At 39.3% G+C, this 22,106-nt stretch overlaps 1 protein-coding gene across 2 annotated transcripts; it reads left to right on the top strand.

The window, feature by feature from the left end:
* The first annotated feature begins 357 nt into the window (after nucleotides 1-357).
* PROSER1 (proline and serine rich 1) lies at nucleotides 358-22,027 on the top strand. 2 transcript variants are annotated; one of them, XM_014286096.3, is made up of 13 exons: nucleotides 358-494; nucleotides 3,599-3,664; nucleotides 4,392-4,460; nucleotides 4,911-5,005; nucleotides 7,481-7,574; nucleotides 8,075-8,185; nucleotides 8,876-8,959; nucleotides 9,915-9,993; nucleotides 12,236-12,331; nucleotides 12,453-12,497; nucleotides 15,001-16,759; nucleotides 17,413-17,560; nucleotides 21,710-22,027. In XM_014286096.3, exons 1-13 carry the CDS (start codon nucleotides 450-452, stop codon nucleotides 21,713-21,715), a joined length of 2,697 nt encoding a protein of 898 aa, XP_014141571.1. In that variant the 5' UTR covers nucleotides 358-449; the 3' UTR covers nucleotides 21,716-22,027. The 2 variants fall into 2 exon arrangements, with proteins under 2 accessions (XP_014141571.1, XP_005446555.1); XM_005446498.4 differs by lacking the exon at nucleotides 21,710-22,027 and adding an exon at nucleotides 18,905-20,592.
* Nucleotides 22,028-22,106: the final 79 nt, after the last annotated feature.

Raw genomic sequence — 22,106 nt, 5'->3', positions numbered from 1 at the left:
GCGTCCTCGGCCTCTGCCCGCCGGGATCCCGGGGCGGCGGCGCAGCGAGCGATGGGGTGCGGGGGCGGCCCGCAGGTGGCCGCGGGCCGGCCGGGCCTGGGCGCCGCGTGCTGAGGGGAGCGGCGCTGCGGGGTCGCTGCGCCGAGGGGCTGCGGGGGCCGCCGCCCGCCTGCCGCCGCCCGGGCCCCGGCCCCGCCGCCTTCTTCGCTGGGCAGAGCGGGCGGCGAGCGGCGCCCGCCTGCCTTTGTCTCTTGCCTGGGGTCCGGCATTCTGAGGGCGTCAGCGCTGAACGCCCGGGGGCTGAGAGCATCCTAGGCTGCCTTTCTTCCCCTGCTTCTTCTTTTTTATATATATTTTTTTTTTCTGTATGTTTAAAAATTCTGAGTCTTTGGCCTGGATATTTTTTTTCCCTTCACGTTTAAGTAGCTGCATTGAATGAACTAATAAAGATGGATAAGAAATCATTTGAAACCGTGCTGGATGAAATTAGAAAGGTAACTTCTCGTTTTGCATGTTAGTTTTCACGATTTGATGACAGAATATTTCTTTTGATGAACACACCAGGTCAGGTGTTTTTGTTCTTTAATAATCACTTCAGCGTTCAATAAAGACTAAATTTCACCTGTATGAACTGTAATCCTGTGTTGCTGGTGTATCCTCGATTTTTTTATGTCCGATATTACAGGGTAAAGCTGCTGGGACATGCTTGTTCTCTTTGAGATGTTTGTATTTTCTCAGAAAACTGAGATTGAATGTCCAGACAGCTACCACTGAGCTGGGACCCCGTGCTTGAAGAGCACTCATTTGAAATAAGCACTTGAAGAAATTTTATCACCGCATTTTTATTATCAAGGAGGATGAGGAAGGAAAGCCAAAATAATTAAGTAGCTCTTATTTGGGCGGAGGGGCTGCGTTTGCTTGGCCTGACCGGAGACTGGGACTTTCGGTGCGAGGTATCTGCCTTTCATGTGATGGTTTAGGAGTTAGAGCACACGAATGTGACGCGAGAGGGCTGGTTTCAAAGCTGTGCTCTGCTGTCCTTGTTCAAAGCCACATCTCACATTGCTCAGGAGTGTGTGCACACCTTCCTTCGAGGTGTGAAACCCTGGGGTTTGCTGTATGCTCTTGAACTGCGAAGCGGGCTGAGCAAAATACCTGCTATTTGTGGGAAGCAGGGGTACAAACCTGGGCTTCCCGATGTTTGGCATGTCGCTTGTTTCTTCCTGCACAGAGGCCTGCTTTTAACAGGAGAGCTAGACATTAGTGGTTGCAACAGTTCCCCAAATACTGGAAGTAGAAAAGGAGATAGTAAAACCAGAACCTCTGCGATTAATGGTTTCTTACCTTATGTGGGAGGTACAAACCTGGGATGTCACATTTTGCTGTAGTTAAGCAGAGGTGATTTAAGTGTCACAGCAGAACGCGATATATCCTGCTTAAGATGTCCTGGTGTGAAAGTGAAGGGCTTGTTCTGGATAAGATTGCCTTATGGCAGGAAAGGAATCCTTAGCATTTTTCTGATGGGTGTTTTTTGTTACGATGGGTTGTGTAGGTGAAGTAGATTCCTTTATTTCGACTTGGGTGCTACGGAGCTGAGTTTCAGTTCGGCTCCTTTTCAGCATGACATGCAGTGATGGCTGCAGTTGTAGTATTATAATTTTGGAATATATTGAGATACAAACAGCTGCGCTCAAAAGCCTCAGGTTTTTCTGTCACAGCTGCACTTTCTGGCATTTTTTAATAAGGTCATGGTCATAAATTCTCCTTTATAAAACAGGTATGTGCCATGCTGCGTGACCAGCTGAAAACATGACAGCCTAAGATATTCAGGGTGTGGACTTCCTTCCCAACCTTAAGAATTTTTATGGAAAATCTGGGGGGCAAAAATCAAGGAACAACTTGCACAACAGTATTTTCCGTGAGAATTGATGGTGGGAGGGAGTAATATTTCAAATATTACTACTGCAGTGCGGCCTTTGAGACTACGCTCTGTGATTACTAAAGACTTCAAACAAAAGGGTATTGACATGTGATTTTAGGCAATTACATTTCCTTATGCTATCTGCCTGTATTCCTGTAAACATAACTTACTGTTGATATAAGGATCAGTGCTGTGCTGTGTTAATACTAGCTGTGCTATTGCAGTATAATGTTCATTTTCCAAATGCTTATTTTGTGTCTTTGTTGCTAGGTCTTTGTTTAAACTTAATTTCTAGCTCATTGGTAGAACCTTGTTTTATTATGTGATTCACAGGTCAGCTGTGTTGGTGTGTTCCATTTTCAGTCCTACAATTAGCAGGAACAATTCTTTAGTTGTCTTAATGTGTAGCTTACTTCTATCTTTCCCTGCATATAGTTACAATTATTAACAGTCTGGGGCTTTGTTTGTTTTTCATAAATATACAGAGCAGTGCTTTCTGTTTGTGTTTTTATTATAAACTCATTCAGTTGTTGATTTAAGGATGAAGAGTGACATTTGTTTTGGTAAAGAAGTTGCTATAAGACATAGCAGGCTTTTTTCAGAAATATGTAAAGAGCAGGAAGGGAGAGGAGAAAAAATGAGCAAGAAGAGGGAAGTTCTTTTTCCCCTGTGACTTCAACATTTCTGGTAATGTGTCTTAATGAGGTACAGGAAGGAATGGGTTGCAGTGATGGAGAGCTTCACGTCTGTCTGTGTGGAAGTGCAAGAACAAAAAGAAAAGAAGGAATAGGGATAGGTTTTTAGGGCTATTGGGAAGAAGATAGAAATGGGTGTGTGGGTGAAGCTGGAGGTGAGTTGAGAAAAAGCATGAGAGCTAGCAATAGTTGGGGGCCTTGGAAATTGGGGAAGACAGGTGTTTGCACTAGTTTGGGGCAGGAATTCAGTTGTTAACCTGTATTTACAGCTTGTACCTTTCTCAGTGAGCCGGGTATGAGAAGAGGGAGGAAGCCCTGGGTATTAGATAGCCCACGTGACTATCTAATTTTGTTAAGTTATTAACAAAATTGTCTTGCCATTGATTGAAAAGTGGTGGCCAGTACTGGGTTAAACTACTCTGCTTCCTTTGTTTTGTAGGATTGTGTATTAAGTTTTGAACTGTGGTAAGGTAATGATAAGACTACATCAGCCTCTGGAGGAAGCTTTGTTGTATACTTAATTCTGTCTGTAGAGACTTGTTCTCCAGTCTCTTCATAAATTCACTGAAATAAGGTGCTTTGCTAATTATTTTACAGGGGACATGCAGAGATTGTATGAATCATCAACTGTGTTATCTTGTTTAACGTAAAGTTGATGTAAACCTTCCAAGGCAAAAGGAAGAGGGATGATGGTCTTCTCTCAGTACAGTTTTAAACAAACAAAAAAAAAGAGCAAAATGAAATAAATCAGAAAACGAGTGTTTTTTTTAACAGAAGAATTAAATTGCATTTCTGCTTTTCATTGTACTCTCAATTATCTAAGGAGTATACTGTTACTTTAGAATATTGCAATGTAATTGATGCAAATGTCACTTCATAAGGTCAGATTTTTTTAGATTAATGGATTAGCCTAGCAGATGGTTGTACTATAATTACAATTTTTGAGGGACTAATTATACATCTTTTTTTCTGTATCTTCTAGGCTGTATTGACTGAGTACAAATTAAAAGCTATTGAATATGTTCATGGATACTTCTCTAGTGAACAGGTAAAAGTCAACACTGTCACGGGTTTAGTGGGAGTTTTTAATTTGTGTATTCAGTAATTCAGAAAGACAGTGTCTGCAGTTATACTGAGGCTAATCATATTAGCTTTTTTATTAACTGAGGAGATTTAAGTTCTCATTATTATATCAGCATGAAACTGTTAAAAAATCTTCCAACTTGTTTTTATTATCAAAATGATTACATTTTCATCCTTGTCATGTGGGGAAAATCGGAAACATTTATTGTGATGGAATTTAGGATTATTTTGCATGTATTTTCTAAACTGGCATGTAGTTAAAAGTATCCAATTTTGATACTATGTAGATTTTTTTCCTGTTTCTTCTGGGTGGTTTTTTTTGTGGATGTTGGGTGAATATACTGTTTGAGATACTGAATGTTCATAAGCTTATTCAGAAAGACTTTTTTTTTTTTAATTCTAATACTGTGGCAATTATTGTGCACATATGCAAATATATAGAGAGGAGTAAGTATCTATTTTTCAATATTTCCATAGAAAAAACTGCATCTCATCACACTGAATTTTTAGGTGCATACTTAGCAATAAAAAGAACAGTAGATGCCTGTAGGCACTGATAATCAAACATTGCAGACAGACGTGGTTTTTAGCAGTATATCACTGTATTCCAGAAATGGAAAGGTCATACTGATGCTGTTAGCGTGATTTTTTTGATATATAAGAAAGATTGATCGGAGGTCTTTCTGTTGCAGGTTGTTGAGTTACTGAGGTACTTCTCCTGGGCTGAACCACAGCTCAAGGCAATAAAGGCTTTACAACATGTAAGTTCTTGTGACATAATTTTGTGGAGTAAGTTTGCCTTCTTAATCTCATTTTAGTTTTGTGATGTCTACTTTTGCAACTGATGGGTCAGTGTACCCTTTTATCTTCATCTCTTTCAGTGGTATGAAAATATAAAACTTCATACGTACAATCAGGGTATCTTTTCTGATTAAAGTACCTTTTACTTTCCTGTGTATCACAAGAATAGATGTAGCCCATTGTAACTATTGTTAACTTCCCTGATTTCTTTGCTTTTGGCAAGTGCTTTTTTGGAGTTGCTTGTTCAGAATTTAGCATATAGAGTCTTCTTCCCAGTGGGAGGGAGAGAATATTAAATGGTTACTGAAAAATACATGATATGAAGCTGTTACTGAGTTGCATTGTGAGTTTGAAATAATTGTATTGCCTTATTCTATACACACGTTTTTTCTTTCTTGCATACTTGTCAGAAAATAGTGGCAGTTCCGGCATCGAAAATGGTTAACATTCTCAACTGCTTCACATTCAGTAAAGATAAACTTATTGCACTTGAAATCTTAGCTTCGTAAGTATCTCTCATGTTGCACTTCCTTAACTTGTATTGTTTTTACCAGTGTTTGAGTATATAAAACCTAAGATACTTCCAGAAGGAAGCACTGCGGCCAGTTAAGGTAAAGCACAAATCCATTATTGATGGGGCTGTAAAGAGAGGAATTAGAAGTAGACATTGTGGAAAATTCCATAGGTCATCTGAATCTTGAACATGCTGCTGTGTGGGCTTCTGCCTCCTGGAAAACTGCCACTTTGGCAGTGTTTTTACAGTGTTTTTCAGATCTTGTAGAGAATGAAGAGGGCCTTATATTTTTGCTCACTGAAATGTAAAAGGCTTGAGACCAGAGTATTCTGAGAATTGATCCTTTTGCATTTGAAAAGCCTTCTAAATATTAGATATGTAAAAATGAGATAAGTAGGTAGTTCTCTTAAATTGACGTACTTGATTTACACATCTAATGTCTGTAAAAGATGTATAGATATTCTAAATTTATGTTTACACGAAAGATTGTTTGTTTTACTAAACACAGCTGCTTAAAAATGCTATTTACATACATTTATATTGGAACTTTTCTGTCTGGTTTAGGGCTATGTGAAGTGTTCTGTTTTGGGTTGGGGTTTTTTTGCATTGAGTATGTCTGCCTTGCCTATGAATTATTATTACAGACTTACATTACAGCCAGCTTGAACATTTTGCAGCATATAAATTCATGACATATCTGTAAAACACGTAAGACTGAAGATATAGACATGATCTTGCTTTTTGAGTTGAGCTTTAAGAAACTGTATGAATGCTCTTTCAGACCAAAACAAAACAGGGTGGCTGTTGTGGTTTAACCCCAGCCAGAGACGAAGTAACACGCAGCTGCTTGCTTGCCTGCTCCCTCCCCCAAGGGATGGGGAGGAGAATCGGAAGGGAATGCAAAACTCAAAACCAATTTAATTATGACAATAAAGTAAAATAGGAGAAGGGAAAAAAACCCAAACCAATGATGATACTGCTACTACTACTAATAATAACAGCAGCAACAATTATAATTAAAAGGAGGGAGAAGGAGAGAGGAATAACATCCAAAGGGAAGGGAGAAAAAGCAAGTGATGCAAAATACAATTGCTCACCACCTGCTGACTGATGTGCAGCAGTGATTGGGAGGCCCCGGCCAACTCTCTCTGATGTATATACTGAGGATGGTGTTCTATGGTACAGGATACCCCTTTGGCTACATTGGGTGAACTGTCCTGGCTGTGTCCCCTCCCAATTTCTTGTGCCCCTCCAGCCCTCTCACTGGCAAGGCCTGAGAAACCGAAAAGTCCTTGACTTAGTATAAACATTACCTGGCAACAACTAAAACCATCTGTTATCAACACTGTTCTGACACCAAATCTGAAACACAGCACTGCACCAGCTACTGAGAAGATTAACTCTTAATGCAGCTGAACCCAGGACAGCCTAAAGGAAGTTCAGCGGCCCATTAAACTAACCAGTTCTGCTTCTTGAAATGAGAATTGGAGCTCATAGACTCTTCAGTTGCTACACTTCGGCTGGTGTGGGGGCAAAGTGTGGTAACTTCGGTAGCTGTTGAATTTCTACAGTGCAAGAGCATAAGGGAGTCATGGTATAGAAATACTAACCCAAATCTGTGTACTACTTTGCTAATCAAAACTAGAGAACAAAGCTGAAAGATCATTCACATTTTAATACCATTCTTTGAGGCATTTTTCATGTCTTCATTCAACATTCTGCTGATTCCATTTCTTCTAGTATCCTCCTATGAGAAGTCCTCCTTTTTGGGATTATATTATTTTCAGCAGTTTGGATGGGGCAGGTAGTGTTTGACAGCAGTAAAGGTACTGTGGTCAAGGTTTTGGAAAAGGCAGGTAGAATCGGGCATTAGGGTCCTTGTACTTGCACATTTTGTTGTTGTCTTTGGTGTGTCTAGTGTTATTTTTGGGAGGGGAGCAAGGAGAAAGAAGGGTACTTTTTGGAACTATGTGAGAGGTTTCACTAGCTCTGCAGAGCATGGAGAGAATTGTCAGGAGTTCAATTAATCTTTTTCGTTCTAGAGCAAATAAGATGAAAATTTGTTTCTCTGCCAGTCTAGAAAGAAACAAGGGCAAACTGAGTAGCTGCAGGTTTTCTGCTGTGCTCGGAATTGTGTGCTAGTATCAAATTAAAGCTTTCTAGTGAACTGTTGTGATGCAAAATTAATTTTGTCAACATAGTAATTTTTGCCATAAAGTTTAGCCGTCATTGTCCATTGTTCTGTATTGGTACTTAATTCTAATATCATGCTTTATTTACAGGTATGAAGTTAATATTTAAGCCTGGGGGGTTTACTTTAATAATAATAATAGTATTATATGAACTAATAATGTTTTTTTAATGTACTGTTGGGTACTGGCTGAGTGTTGATCACTTTTCAGTAGTGCATTGTTTCTAATAGCATATAGAATGGCAGTAATCATCTGTCAATGTCTTTATTTATAGCAACATTGTTGATGCTCAGAATTATCGCCTTATTGAAGATCTGTTCAGAATTAATATGTCAGAGAAGAAAAGATGCAGAAGAATTCTTGAACAGGTAGTCAAGATACTCCTAGTGTCCTTGATTCTGTCAAATACAGTATTGTTTCCATTCTTATGGTCGTTATGGGGTCAGGACTTACCATGAAGACTTCTGGAAACTACTGGTGGAAGACAGAAAGAAGCAGCTGCAATAAGTGCTATGTGTAATACATGTGCAAAAAAAAGAAAAGTTTGTTAGGCATTGGGATCATATGGAAAAGGGTACAGGATTGCACCCGATGCTGAAAAAACCAGTAAATTTGTTTTGGAGAATACCAAGTGCTTAACCCCAAATTCAGTAGAATCAGAGGTGATCTGAACAGGGTTATTCAAAACATAGGTGACTTTGGCAGAACCTCATGCTGTTTGGACTATTTGGGAAGAAGCTTTGAGACAGAGCTCTGAATTGTTCCACGTAGGTTGATTCATGCAGTCTAAATGTTACGAAATAGTAATTAATTTCTTTAAAGCATTGAATTTGATAGCAAATAATGTCCTTTCTTGATTATTTTGCAGGCTTCAAAAACGGGCTGTAAGGCTCCTCATGCTATGATATCATCCTGTGGCATGATTCCTGGCAACCCTTATCCCAAGGGCAAACCAAGCCGCATAAATGGAATTTTCCCAGTAAGCATGATCCTATGGTATTGCTTTTCACAGCATCCTTGATTTAGGATACATTATAGTATAACCAAAACCAGGATTCATATATATAGAAGGAGGAGTGGAATTAAAATCAATGGGTTTTTTGTATTCACTCATTCCACATTTGTAGGGAACTTGCATTATTTCTATTTCCCCATTCTTTCTGTGTTGCTTCGAGTAAAAATTACTGCATAAATAAGACATTGTTCATATAAGGAAAACATTGTAAACTCCAGCAATATTTGGCAGAAATAGGAGAGGTGTAAAAAACCTTACTGGTAGGTTGATGAGATGAACTAATATGGTCACTACAGTACACTACTGCTAATCCTAGAGTAATTCTTGAACAAACATGTTAAGTATTTCCTGTGAACACTTAAGGGATTGCAAAATGTAAGTTATCATGTCAAAATGCAGAATTCTAATTATGTCAGAAACACAGACTGTTTAATATGTGTCTCTTTAGAAAAGCTCAGTGTTATAAATTAAGCTATTGGAATGCTCTTACGTAAAGTTTTACAAGTCTAGAACACAGTTTCTTTTTCCCAAGAAAAATCACTTTCAGAATATTCAAAAGCTTGAATGTAGTTTAGAAAAAAAAAAATCAAATATGTCAGAAATTCTATAGCAAGATTCCCTTCTAAATTAACAGTTTAATTTTCTTTGTTTCAGGGAACCCCTATCAAAAAGGACACAGAAGAATGTACGAATGAAGGAAAGGGAATAGCAGCTCGTATACTCGGACCATCCAAACCAGTATGTCTAATAAATGAATGAATAATTGAAACTTAAAAATAAATAATACAATCACCAGCCAGTTCAATGAGACTTCGATACAAAATGTTGGTTTGTTGCGAGAAGATGGTACAGCAGCAATTTAAACAAAGCTTAACTTCTGTAATGGAAGATAATATGACCTAGTATTTTTTTATTTAACTTGAAAAGAAGCTGTAATTTATATATCTGGGGGATAGGATTCTCTAGTGGATACAGTGTGTGTGCATTTGAAGGCAGAATTTAAATTGCAGTAGCAGAAGAGCAAACTAAAAGCATTTTCGGTAGTCCATGATGAGCTAGTGGCAGTTTTAGATACCAATATATGCAATTTTTTATTACAGTCTGAGGGTTTCCCACATGAACAATCAAAGATGCCTGCATCTTGGAAACTTGAATTACAGCAGTGCCTTAGAAGGAGGTTCTTGTTTCTTAACAACACAGCTGATCTGTATTTCAAGATTTTTAAGCATATGGGACAAACTTTCAATGGACCTGATAACACTTTGAAATATTGCCCAGATGTTGTATTTTCACTTTTATTATGAGATATTTCTCACTAAGATGTATTATTGTAAAGGGACAGGTATTTTCCTAACTCTTTGTTAGTTTTAAATGTGCTAAATCTTTAAAATGAGAAGTCACTCCAAGACTGCACAGTGTGAAAACTACAAGGCAGGAAGAAGTTCCCTTTCCCACCTCTGTTCAGTATTAAATCAAAATCTGAAGTTGTGCTGGTGATGTTTGTTCCATTCTTTTCAGAAAGAATGAAATATTTTCAGTCACTATTACAGATATTATGAAACAGTTTGCTCTAGCATAATTTTCCGGTGAAGAACAGCTGTCTGTACTAGTATCTGAATGTTAGCCTTTTGTCTGAGGAACATTAGGTAATGCTTTCACTATTGCTTCTTCCGTTTGTTTTTTGTTTATTTAGGCTCCATCAACCTACAATCCACACAAACCAGTTCCATACCCCATCCCACCATGTCGGCCACATGCAACTATTGCACCAAGTAAGGCTTCTATGTGTTTTTGCTTGATGCTATTGTTTCATCCATTTGCCTTTTAATTAAAAAGTGTCAAGTGTCAGTTTCACTGACCATGAACATATCTGGAATTGGCTTGTGCTCCCTAAGCCTGCTCTGGGTACTGGTTTCTACCTTTTCCTGTCATGACTGCAAGAGTTGATAAAAAGAGGAATTTATTGACTTCTTTTTCCAACATTCATCATAAGGAAAATTCACAATCCTGTTCTGATGACAGACTATTTCTTTTATGGGAGGCATTGTGCATGTTAGACAAGACTAGGGCTGTGTCATTGTTGTAATGTTTGACCAAGGTTTGGGTTGAGAAGTCTGTTGACTTGTTGCTGTTGTACCAAACTTAGGATATGGTCAGGCACAGACCTGCATTTGGGTGGAAATACGTAGGAACCGTAATCTGTTCCTCAGTTGAAGGGGTAATCTGTTTCTTAGTTGCCTTCAGCTTTACTTTCTCTCCATCACTATGGAGAGAAAATAGTTTCCTAAAAGAAAAGTTTAAACCTGTAGATTTCAGGCTCAGAAGGAACATAGTGATTACCTTTTCCTGTGTTTGGTCTGACTGTTCCTATCCTTGTGCCTTAGGTAACATTGAGTCTTTCTTCATAAACTCCTTTCTCTTTGCTCTGCTGTGCATCAGTTATTTGATTCCAGGCATTGTTGGAAGGGAGCAAGGCAGTTGCCATTTCGTTGGAAGAAGTTGGAGTACTAATGTAGTCAGACTCTGGTCTTTCTGAGCAGCAACTGAAAGCTTTTTCTAATTGTGCAATTCTGTACTGCAAAACAAGGAGGGCTGTGTTTAGGAGGCTTGCTTCTCACTGATGTTAGGGGTTTCGGGGAGTTTTTAAGGTATTTGATAAGAAAGCATGGTAGAGCTCTTAGTGCATGTTGATGGGTGAGTCATCTAACCACCTTGATGCCTGCAAGTCTCTTTATAGTCAGTTCAGAAAAATGGGCACTATTGGTGGCTAAAGTAAGTCTGAAGATTTGCGCTTTAGAAATTACTTGCTCCCCAGAAAAACATACAGGAAATTTGCAGGCTAGCCCAAATTTATATTATACAAATCCTATCCAAAGTAAGTTAGGACGCAAAATTTGTCCTGTGACTGGATGTAATTATGAGTTCATTTTAGGATATGAAACAGCTTTTGAGGTTTAAAGGCCTTATTAGGCTGCATGTTTCTTTAACAAACTTGTGACAACGGAACTCATAATTGATAATATATATTTACATATATAAAAATGTCTTTAATGAGATTGCAGATGCTGACCTAAACTATTGAATGTGATTGTTTTCGAGTGATGGTCAGAATGATGTTTTGTTTTCAGCCACTTATATGTGTTGGTTTAACATTTCCTGGGTGACACAATGATTGATTTTCAGCCAAGAGTTGTCATGCAAGAAATCTTAACATTAGGTAGAACTATTATGAAAGTGTGAAATCAGAAAGGAGTTGTTTATGACAAATTATTGCACTTTAAGTATTGTTCAAGTGCTACCTTTTCCCATGAAATGTAAATTCTTATGCTCTTAGAATATTCATTCAGGACCACTGTGAAGTGTATATATGTTCCTGTGATTTCAATTCTGTGCTTCATCAGAACTGTATACTACAGCAATACAACAGTTTTGAGTTGCCTCAAAGAATAAGGAAGGAAAATGGTGGGGTTTTATGTGTCAAGTAAAATAAGTATTTTATATTAAAATAATTTGCTAACCCACTTGAATTTCTTATCAGTTAAAGAAATATTGAAGAATGATAGGCTAAGTATTAGAGATTTTTTTCTCTGAATTTTCTGACTAGTGTTAGAGGGCTGGTTTTGGTCTTTTGTTTGTCAAGGCTTTAATGTTAAAGGGAGAGTTGCAACAGCCTTTAAGTTAGGAATAGAAAAAAACCAAAAAACACTGCAGACACTCTGAATCACTCTTCTCCTTTGAGTTTTTCAGGCAAAATGGAACTGAAAGCAATTGAAAGCTGACTTTTTCAGTCTTTTTCAAGAGAACTACCCTTACTAAAATTTGGATCACAATGCACGCCATTCAGGCAGACATAGGCAAAAGTCAGCATCCAGCCTGGATGATTAACTGATCTGGCTTTTTTGGTGAAGGAATGTCTTACAATCTTGGAAATGTTCTTTTAAAGGAAAGGACACCGGTTCATTTAGATACAGTTTCTTCTGACAACTGAGATTTGTATTGCATTTGTTATTTTAGGTGCTTACAACAATGCTGGCTTAGTTCCAATGGCTAATGTCATAGCTCCAGGCTTACCAGCTCCTCCGCCATACACTGCTAATCAAGTGGTATCAGGTAAAGCATGCATACCTTTAAGAATGTTGATGGCGTTTTTTCTAATTCATTGTTGTGAATGGATCATTCACTGATGGAGTTTGATTTGCTTTTAAATAACAAGCTGTTATTCCGTGTTTAGAAAATGAGGACCTTTCTGGCCAGGCAAAACCTTCCCAAAATCAAGGTAAATTGCAAATCCACAGGGGGATTTTTTGTGTTGATTGTATCTTTGTTACTTGTTTAGAAAATGTAAAGAACTCAATTGTTTAGTGCGATTTTCATAAGCCTCTAAGTATTTAACTGCTGTTGGAATAGGACCCCTTGAGAGTGGAGGAAAAAATCATCTCAGGCATTTGGCACTTAGAAGCATTGAAATATTAAAATTCAGCCTGTTGGGTTAGCTCACTAAAGTTTTAACACCTTCAGCATATAAGTGTGTGAGAAATCATGTAAAAAACTAAAAATACGCTTTGCAATGTAGTGCACTGAAACACTTCAGTAATATCTTTTCAGTTAAAACTCTGGACATCTATTTGAAAACTCATTTGCATTTCAATTTCATATATTAGTTGCAATGGGAAGCTAGGAATACAGGAGAGACGGGTTATTATTGTTTGTTTAAATCCGTGTGTAGGGTGTCTTATCCCAGACTTGCATCCAACTATGTCTGCCTGCACTTTTGTCTTACCCTTTAAAATCCAGTTCTTTTTTCAGAAGAGAGAGTTGTGCATTTATTTTTTTTGTTGTCTCTATTTGTATGGTACTTCATATGCTTTGTACACTTCTTAGTACAAAATAATATTAATCCCATTATGAGCTATGTGTACAAAGACTTCTGTAATACTTTGTTAGGTTTGACAAATAGCAACTGAGAATCTACTGACCTTTTGAGTCAGGCATATTAACAAATACCCAAAACAGATAAAATGACTGTGATAAGTTTAGCTCCTCTAAATATTTCTAGTACTAAAAAAGTTAAGTTTTGTTTTTTCTCCTTGAGGCCCAGGGATGGTTCTACAGAAATGCTGCTGTTTCAAAGAATCACTTTATCCGTATATACCCCTTTTAGTGTGCATGTACTTACAAGGTAGTTTATGTAGTTAAATGAATACAGTGTAAGAAATAACATCTCTTAGGAGGAGAAATTCAGTAGCAGCCCTGGGCTCTATTGCAGCTGTATTTCTCTGGTGATTATCTTGGCTGTCAGGATTAACAACTGTGATATTTAGGAGGGTCTTCAGCCTGGAAACAAGACGAGGAAAGAACAGAATCCGGAGCCAAGCAGTCTGGGTCTGGATCAGGGGTCCTCAAACTATGGCCCGCGGGCTGGATACGGCCCCCCAGGGTCCCCAGTCCGGCCCCCGGTATTTACAGAGCCCCCTGCACCCCCCTGCCAGGGGCTGGGGGGGGAAACCAAGCAGCCGCAGATGACTGCCTGCCACTGCATCCGCGCGCCGGCCCCCTGGTTAAAAAGTTTGAGGACCCCTGGTCTAGATTTTTGGAAAAGAATATGTAAAATGAAATAGTTTTTTTGTAAAGTTACTGGGTTTTAGGCTTTCAAGATACACAGGAGTTTCTCATATCAGTTTAGGTCCAGGATTTGAAAGATTCTGGTTTGGGGTTTGTGTGTGTTTATGTAGAATTTGGGCAAGTGAGAAATTTAAGCTGTTACAGACTTATGGGTAATGAGTTTGACTGGTTGGATCAGTGATGTGCTTACAGTTGAACAGGTTATTTTAAAAGTAAAATAAAGCACAAGGGTTGTTTGCAAGGAATGATTAACACATTCATATTCCACATGTTTCACAGATAGAGGCATATCAAGGCTGTTGACATGACAGTGTTCATAAATGCAGCTTCTTTCCATTAACCTCCACATTCCCATTTGCGGTGTGCCTGCCTGTTTTCCCCTCTTTTCTTCCAGACTGACTGATGTCTCTGACTTAGCTTGTATCAGCCTTACAAAGTGATATTCCTAGTGGCAGGTGCTTGCCTCAGTTATAGACACCTCACTAAAGACTTACAGAAATATTTGTTGATAAAGTCAAGTGCCAATGTTAGTTTAATACTGTAGTGTGATACATGAATTTAAAAGTGTACCTTCTTAGAATCAAAATCTGAAGGAAACACAGTGAAGAGAATGACCTGATTTTGAAGGAAAGAAAAATACCAGCACCTGAAATCAGCTTTCTTCAGTTGTTGACTAAACTTCTTTGAAATCCTGATACATTGAATTAACTGGTTCTGAAGGAAATTCTGGCCTTCAGTGAGAGTGGATGCAGAGGAGCCCAGGTGATCTGATGCCGATGGAATATTAGGTCTGGTTTGGGTACTGCCAGATGTTAGTGACCAGAGGGAGGGTATTTACCTGTATCACGTAGACATTCTTATGGAGTGTATTTGAGTATCTAACTGTCTTGCATGAGATCATGAAGAGATGTAGCAGATGTCACAGAGTGTTTTCAAGAGGAGTGTTAGCCTACATGATGTGCAACTTGCGTGATGTGTTTGTATGTACCTTTTTGTTTTGTTTTCATAGACTTCAGTGTTCATTGTTTATATACAGACATTGTGTGTTAGCTGTTGCCTGTGTATCGTATTTTGAAATGCTGTATAAAATGTGTTTGTGTTGATTTCAAACATTTCTGACAGTTTCAAGTATTCTTACCAGTTTTGTTTCTTTGCAGCTTTTTCTGCACAAGCGAATCAGCTCTTTACTCCTCATGGTTCTAATCCTTCAACACCTGCTGCTACTCCAGTCCCTACCCCATCACCTGTCAAGGCAATAAGCCATCCATTAGCACCTGCAACTCCACTCATCTCTGGGATGAACATGTCTACCCCTGTCCTTCCTGTTTTCCCAGGACAGGTCTCTTCCATCCATACATCTCAGCCATCCACCCCAACCCCTACTGTCATCAAATCCCTTTCATTGCCTGGTGTTCCTGTCACATCTGTTCACAGTGCAACCTCTACCCCTATCCCTGCAGTTTTTTCTGGGCTGGCTTCTATACCCACTGCTACGCCAGCTCCGCAAGGTTCTTCCACACCGTGTGCCACACCTGCTCCTACTGAAGCTTTCGCATCTGCTACAGCACCATTTGCTGGCCTCCCATTTTCTGCAACCTCTTCAATCGCTTCCGCTAATAACCCCCCTCCATTGTCATCAGTTTTTGCCGGCCTCCCTTTGTCCTTGACGCCCAACGCCCAAGGGATTTCTAGTCCTGTTCCATCTACAATTGCTAATCCTCCTGCCACTACCATTCCTGGTTCGCTTAGCTTGCCTAACCCGATTTTGTCTGTCTTAAAGGGATTTCTGACATCAAATGACACTTCATTAATCAATTCATCTGCTTTACCTTCTGCTATGACAAGTGAGCTTGCTTCTTTATCTGCTCTTGCTAATCAAAGCTCTGACCCTCCCACTTCCTCTGTCAACAAATGTTACACCCCATCAGCCACCCCCACCTCACAGTGTTCCTCCACGCCCGGGCTGGCCATTTTTCCAGGTCTTCCATCCCCATCTGTAGCCAATTCTAGTTCCACTCCTCCAACATTGCCTGCACAGTCACCTTTAGCCACTTCGCCATCAATTATGCCAGTCAACTGTGGCTCATCAGCCTCCCTCTTGCATGGCGCAAGCCCTACTAATTCTGATCAGCAGCTCTCATCAGCCCCAGCTGCCACAAGTATCCCAGTTCTGGTCAAAACAGAACCCATGAGTCCTACCCTCTCGGCCTTCAAAGGTCCTTCTCATTCGGCTAGCCCTTCTCATGGCACTATAGGACTGTCAGCGCTCGGGCGTGCATACACCTCAGCAGCTTCTGTGCCAGTCAGTTTGCCCAGTTCGCTGAATCCGGCGCTATCGGGTCTCTCCTCTTTGAGTGCTCCCCTAAACAACTCCAGTTCTCTGGCTTCCATTTCCCTCGCCCCACATGGCTCCTCTGCTCCCATTGCCCCTGTGTTCAATGGACTTCCTCCTTTTACGTCTCTAACCAGTAACTTTGCTTTTACTGGTAATCCAGCACTTACACCACCCGTCACTCTGCCAGGGTCTTTGTTAGCTACTCCGTCTACAACCGCTTCAGCTGTGTCTGCCCCTCATGTGAATTCCACTGCCGCCGTACTCTCAGGACTCGCCGCCTCAGCAGCAGTCTCTGCTCCACCCTTCTCGCTTAACTTGTCCAGTGCCGTCCCTTCCCTTTTTTCTGTTGCCCAGGGACCTCTGGGATCATCAAACCCATCCTTCCCTGGTTTTCCTGTCTCTAACACACCCTCTGTCACTCCTGCTCTCCCTTCTTTCCCTGGCCTCCAGGCATCTTCTGCAGTAGCAGCAGTTGCACCGTTGCCGGCAGCTGCCACAGCCCCATCTCCGGCTCCGGTCCTGCCAGGGTTTGCCTCGGCCTTTAGCTCAAACTTCAACTCTGCACTTGTTGCACAGGCTGGGTATGTTTCTGTTTCTGAAGGAGGTCAGAACTGTTTCTTTTTCTCTTGAGCAAAACACTGATTTTACTGAGGCATAGACATTATTTTCACCCATAGTTCATAATTACAGTTAATTTTTAAAGTTAGTTCACCAGCAGATTTCCACCTGTCTTTAGAAACTGATAGAGTAGTTACTAAATAGGTTGTCCTCGGTAGTCCCTGTTACAACAGTCTAATCCAGTGAGGTGCTGAGTGATCTTATTTCCCAGATAAGGATACTTGGCACCTCCTAGGCTTTTACAAGAATGGATTCCACGTGGGCATCCATTGACACATCCAGGTAATAGCAGACAATATCGTAGATGTTCCTATGTTTTAAGGAAGTACTCAGCATTGACTTTGTAAAGTTTTTTTCTGTGCAAATTGTAGGCACAGCCAAGGTACAGAAATTTGTGAGTTCCCTTCTTAATTGTGCTCCAGACAGTCTTGGTTTGTGTGTGCATGAATAATTTGTAGGTGGGTAGACACTGGGTTTCTGTTTGGAAATTCTGGCCCTTATGAGGTTTAGAAAAAGAGGTGGGTTTGTAACTTCTGTAGAGACAAGCTTGTAGAGAGAGAAACATAGGACAAAACATGATGTTCCTAATAATAGCCGCATCTTGCCGTTCTTTCAGCTTGACTTCTGGACTGCAGACACCAGGAAATGCAGTTTTTCCTGGCCTTTTATCTCTCCCTGGTATCCCTGGCTTTCCCCAAGGTGCCGCACAATCTTCCTTACAGGAATTGCAGCATAGTGCGGCAGCACAGTCAGCGCTACTACAGGTAACATGCCTATTTCTTAATACTGTTTTGCTTCCTGTGATCATTTGAGCACGTACTTGCGTGTTAACTTAGTGGGATTAGTTTAAGTCAGTAAATGATTAAAACTCCTAACCTGTTTGAGAACCGATTACAAGGGTGATAATAAAGAACAACTCATTAACTTCTTATTCAAGGCCAATGTGCCGTGCTTCTGGACATCATGAATGGGATTAAATGCTTTTTGAAAAGTCTTGTAAAATGGGAAGGAGTAAAAGAAAAAAGACTTGCAAGTGAAATTTTTGCTAGATTAAATCTAATGAGCTGACCATGTAGTTGCAAAATTTGTGCTCGTTTCCTGTCTGACTCTTTAATACTTAAAGTTCTACATGGAAAACCACTTTGTTGTGAGTTATATGTGCCTCTACATGCACAATCAGGTTGTCTTGAATTTGTTTCTGCTGTGGTTGTGCCTTTCTGTTGATAGCTCCCACAATTGCAATTGTAATAGAAGCTTGAGGTGGCTTTAGGTGATGTGTAGTTTCATCATCTCTCTTGTCCATGAAACAACTTGTTTCAGTCATTGACTTACACAAGTTAACTGAAATTACCATCGGAGTTTGTATTTAGATGTTCAGTTTGCCTTTTGTTAAATATGGCCTCTGTATAGATTAAGGATTCTGTTAGGAAATTTGTCCTTCTTTACAAAATACTGAAAGAGGCAGTTGAGTGTCTTGACTTAATGTTTTCTTTCTTCTGTGACACAATAAGTTTGTGAAATGGAGCATGTGTCTTAAGTACTGTTCAATGTGCAGGATATTGTCAGGTATCTTTTGAATATCAGGGGAAACAGACTGGAAGAAGTAAATTACTTTGTCTAGGCTATGCTGCTTTTGCAGCTCAGGAATTTATGTAATTTGTAGAAATCTGTGTATGCAGATTGCATTAGGGAGACATCAGTTTTCTTGTTTACAAGTTCTGTTCACTAAAATTAACACTTGGCTTACTCAAGCAATGAAGAGAAGGTTTGAAGTCAGTGAAGTACTACAGCGCCTGATTAAGCTATGCCTTCCAAATCAGCTGGTGCTTACTCCACTGGAAAGTATGCTGTTAATGCTTCCTCATTTTCCCTCTTAATCCAACTGCTTTCCGCATTCTCTGGTATTTCAGAGCAATAGTTGCACTACATTTTAACATCTGCATACAGGTGCATCGCTCATCTCTGTTCTTTGCACACTTCAGATTATATTTTATTTGCTTTGGCTTGAGTAGGACTGGTATTATGCCTGAAATTTTGCCTAATACAGTTTTTTGTTTGTTTCTTTGTTTTTATCAATGCTGTTCCCTAACTTCTTCTCTTCCTTGAAGGCACATTCTGCTTCTGCTCTGGAGAACTATACAGCTCAGCCTGAAGGTTTTGCTAACTATCCGTCAACACCAGGAACACCATTTTCATTGCAGACAAGTCTGCCCCAGAGTGGATGGCAATAAATCCCAGACATTTTTAAAGACTGCAGTGGTTGCTTGACAGAGCATGATCCTATTCACTTTGAAGGCTATCTCCGCATTAGTGGGAGCATGGTCTGAATTGGGGAAAGAGGGGGAAAACATGAGGATAAAATGATTCCAGGAGATTGTGTCAGATGTCAAACCTGATTTGTGATTGCATTCAATTGATTCAGGGTCTGATCCTGTGGATTGCTGAGCATCCTTGACTCTCCTTTTAGCTTATGAGTTGAAAGTTCGGTGTTGTACAGGATCAGGAACATTCAGATGGACATTTATGTAAATAGAGCAAATGGCTGTTAAACTAAGTGGGGAGAACAAGTATACTTAATAGTGTGTATAAGAACCTATCCTGTTATGTTTTCTATGGTATATGTGGTTAATATAGAATGAGATCTAGACCAAAACTAGATACTTAAAGCTGTAGACGATCTTTTGTCCAGATACACACTTCTTGTGTGTGCATAGATCAAGATCAGTTTATGGTTCTTCGGATCTTTTCTTAGATGTGTGAGGATCTCCTGTTAGCATCAGCAGAATGTTAAGGGGAGGCTAGATCAGAGGGGTGTGGGGGGTTTCTTACATTTTGAGATACTGTCATGGGCTTGCTGCTGAATTGCATACTCCTTTGTCTGAATCTGACCAGGAGAGCTAGGAAATGATGCTTTACTGTATTTGGGTAGAAGTGGATTATGTTTTACTGGAGTATGGTTTAGCTAGCTGAGAATATGTATTTCTGAAGTAAATAAAAGCATTTTAATTTGCCTCTAAAATAATGTTCCATAACATTCTCCCTGCCCCCACACCTCTCTTCAAATGAAATAATTGTACTGCGGATAGGCTGCCCATCTGGCACTTTTGACTGCAGACTTTTGTGAATGTTTACAGACATGGGTCAAGTTCTTCTCTCCCTTATATTCAAAAATGAACTGGTTCTCTATATGCTTTTCACCTATAAACCACAACTTGATGGTGCTTATGTTACCCTGTGAATATAAATGGGAGCAGAATTTGGACCATGGATTTTTTAGTATTTTTCCTTGGAAAATGTACATGATTTTAAAGGCATAGAGCTAAATTAACTGTATTGGTTAGGAAGGATTATGACACAGCATATAGAAAGGTCTTGCTTTGTTAGTGAAATTGGGTTGTGCACTCTTCTAATAATGTTAGTACCTGTGGCAATGTGTAACACATCATTGAATATCATCTATTTAAGATAAACTCTTGATCGTGTTCTAGAGACAATAGAGATGAATGATATTCAATCCTGTGATTAAATTAAAACGTAGCGGATACTATACTGTAGAAAAGCTCTGCACCTAGAGTTTTACTTTTTTAAAGATTAATTCTGCTGGGAGATGTTGCTAATGTATTTTCTTTCAAGATGTGAACAAACTTTTTTAGAACATTAATGGAAATTCCTGTATTGGTTTTTAACACGATTTTTTTAAATAAAAAGTTTACAGTCATGTCAGAAAGGCTTTGCTGACTATTTACATATTTGTCTAAAATACAGATAAATAAACTTGTTTTTACTAAGACACTTACTAATGTTTGATCTTGCTTATGCTGTTTCTTTATGATGCAGGATTATATACTGAATTATAAAATTGGTTTCCTAAAAAGTGGCAATAGAAATATCCTATGAAGTGTTTAGATAAAAAAAAATAGTGTCCTTGGTACTTTGTCAGCAATTCAGTAGCCTTGCATTTTAATAGTCAAAAGTATGTATTACTTCGAAGATAAAGGTAGAAACGTATTGCACTTTTAAATTTTTTTATTTTGTGAAACCTGATGAATTCTAATGATTATTCTCCACTCTGAACTGCTTTTAAAATCTGTGCCTTATATCTTGATTCAAGGAATATGTGGAAAAATCTCTACCATCTTTCATTATGCTTTCCTTCTTGACTTGTTCTTTCTAGATTTGTAGATCAGTTGGAGAACGAGAAAATAAAAATATAGGTATCTTGGCAAGAACAAATTGGCTTTTGTCTCGTAGATGTGAATGTAAAGTAGTTCAAAGTCAGTAAGTGTTCTGTCACCTTACTGAGGTGCTGAGTTTGATCTCTGATTTGAGTCCTTGTTCCCCATCAAGCAATCCAAGTTTAAACTAATCTACATTACCTTGTTGTCAAAACCAAGTACCAGACATCAGCTGTTATGGAGGGTTTTATCAAAAAGTAAGCCGTTTTTAGTTGGTTTCTGAAAATGTCTGTGGAATGGTCGTGGGTTGTGGGTTGTTGTTTTCTGTCTGAACATTAGACAACTCAAAGACACCTAGGAGACTCTGAAGCCCTGTTTCTCCAAATGAAAACAGGTGAGAAGCAGTGAATATCCACTGCATTAAATGCTGTTCTCCTGAAACAATGCAGTTGCAAAGTGGTGTCTAGTCACTTTACCCAGAAAAGAGTCTTTCATGCACAGCTGATGTAGTTTTACGTAGAAGCTGATCATGCGTATTAGACAAGTGAACAAATAAGCTAAGAAGCATTGAACTGTCAAGTTTTGTTTGTCTAGAATGGGCTCTCTGGTTCTTAGTGAATCATATTGAGCAGGATTTTGTAAATTGAACTTCCCAGTGGTTAGGATTAAGGTACATTGCAACTTCTGAAATACTTCTCCTGATGTAAAATTGTTTTTTATTAATTTTTTTCTCTTCAGGAGTAAAGTCTGTGTTCTGCGTTGCAGCAAACTCCTGTGACCCAGCCTTGGAATTTCTGAAGGGGGTGATTTGTCCTGAGCTCTTTCATGCTTACTTGAGCACCATTTTTAAAAAGCCAAGGAAGAATGTCTCCTGAGGCAAACCATGCTGGATCTTACACTGAGCCGGTGCTGGGAAAAGGCTGTTGCTGTAACTTCAATTCTGGACTATGATTTTTTTGTTGTTCAAGTTGCCTATTACTGCTGTATTTCAGCTGTGTTGACAGACTGCAAAGATAAGGTGTAGTGTTCTTTGAAATAAAATCTTTATTCCAAACATCTAAACATACTGGGATTGTGTTTGCAAATGTAAGTTTCAATATTTCTTTCAAGTGCTTTAATTGCAGTTGTAGAGAAT

This window comes from Falco cherrug, chromosome 2 (genome assembly GCF_023634085.1).
Source record: "Falco cherrug isolate bFalChe1 chromosome 2, bFalChe1.pri, whole genome shotgun sequence".
Lineage (NCBI taxonomy): Eukaryota > Metazoa > Chordata > Aves > Falconiformes > Falconidae > Falco > Falco cherrug.
The sequence above is the reverse complement of the archived record's forward strand: the minus strand, read 5'-3'. Positions and strand labels throughout refer to the sequence as shown.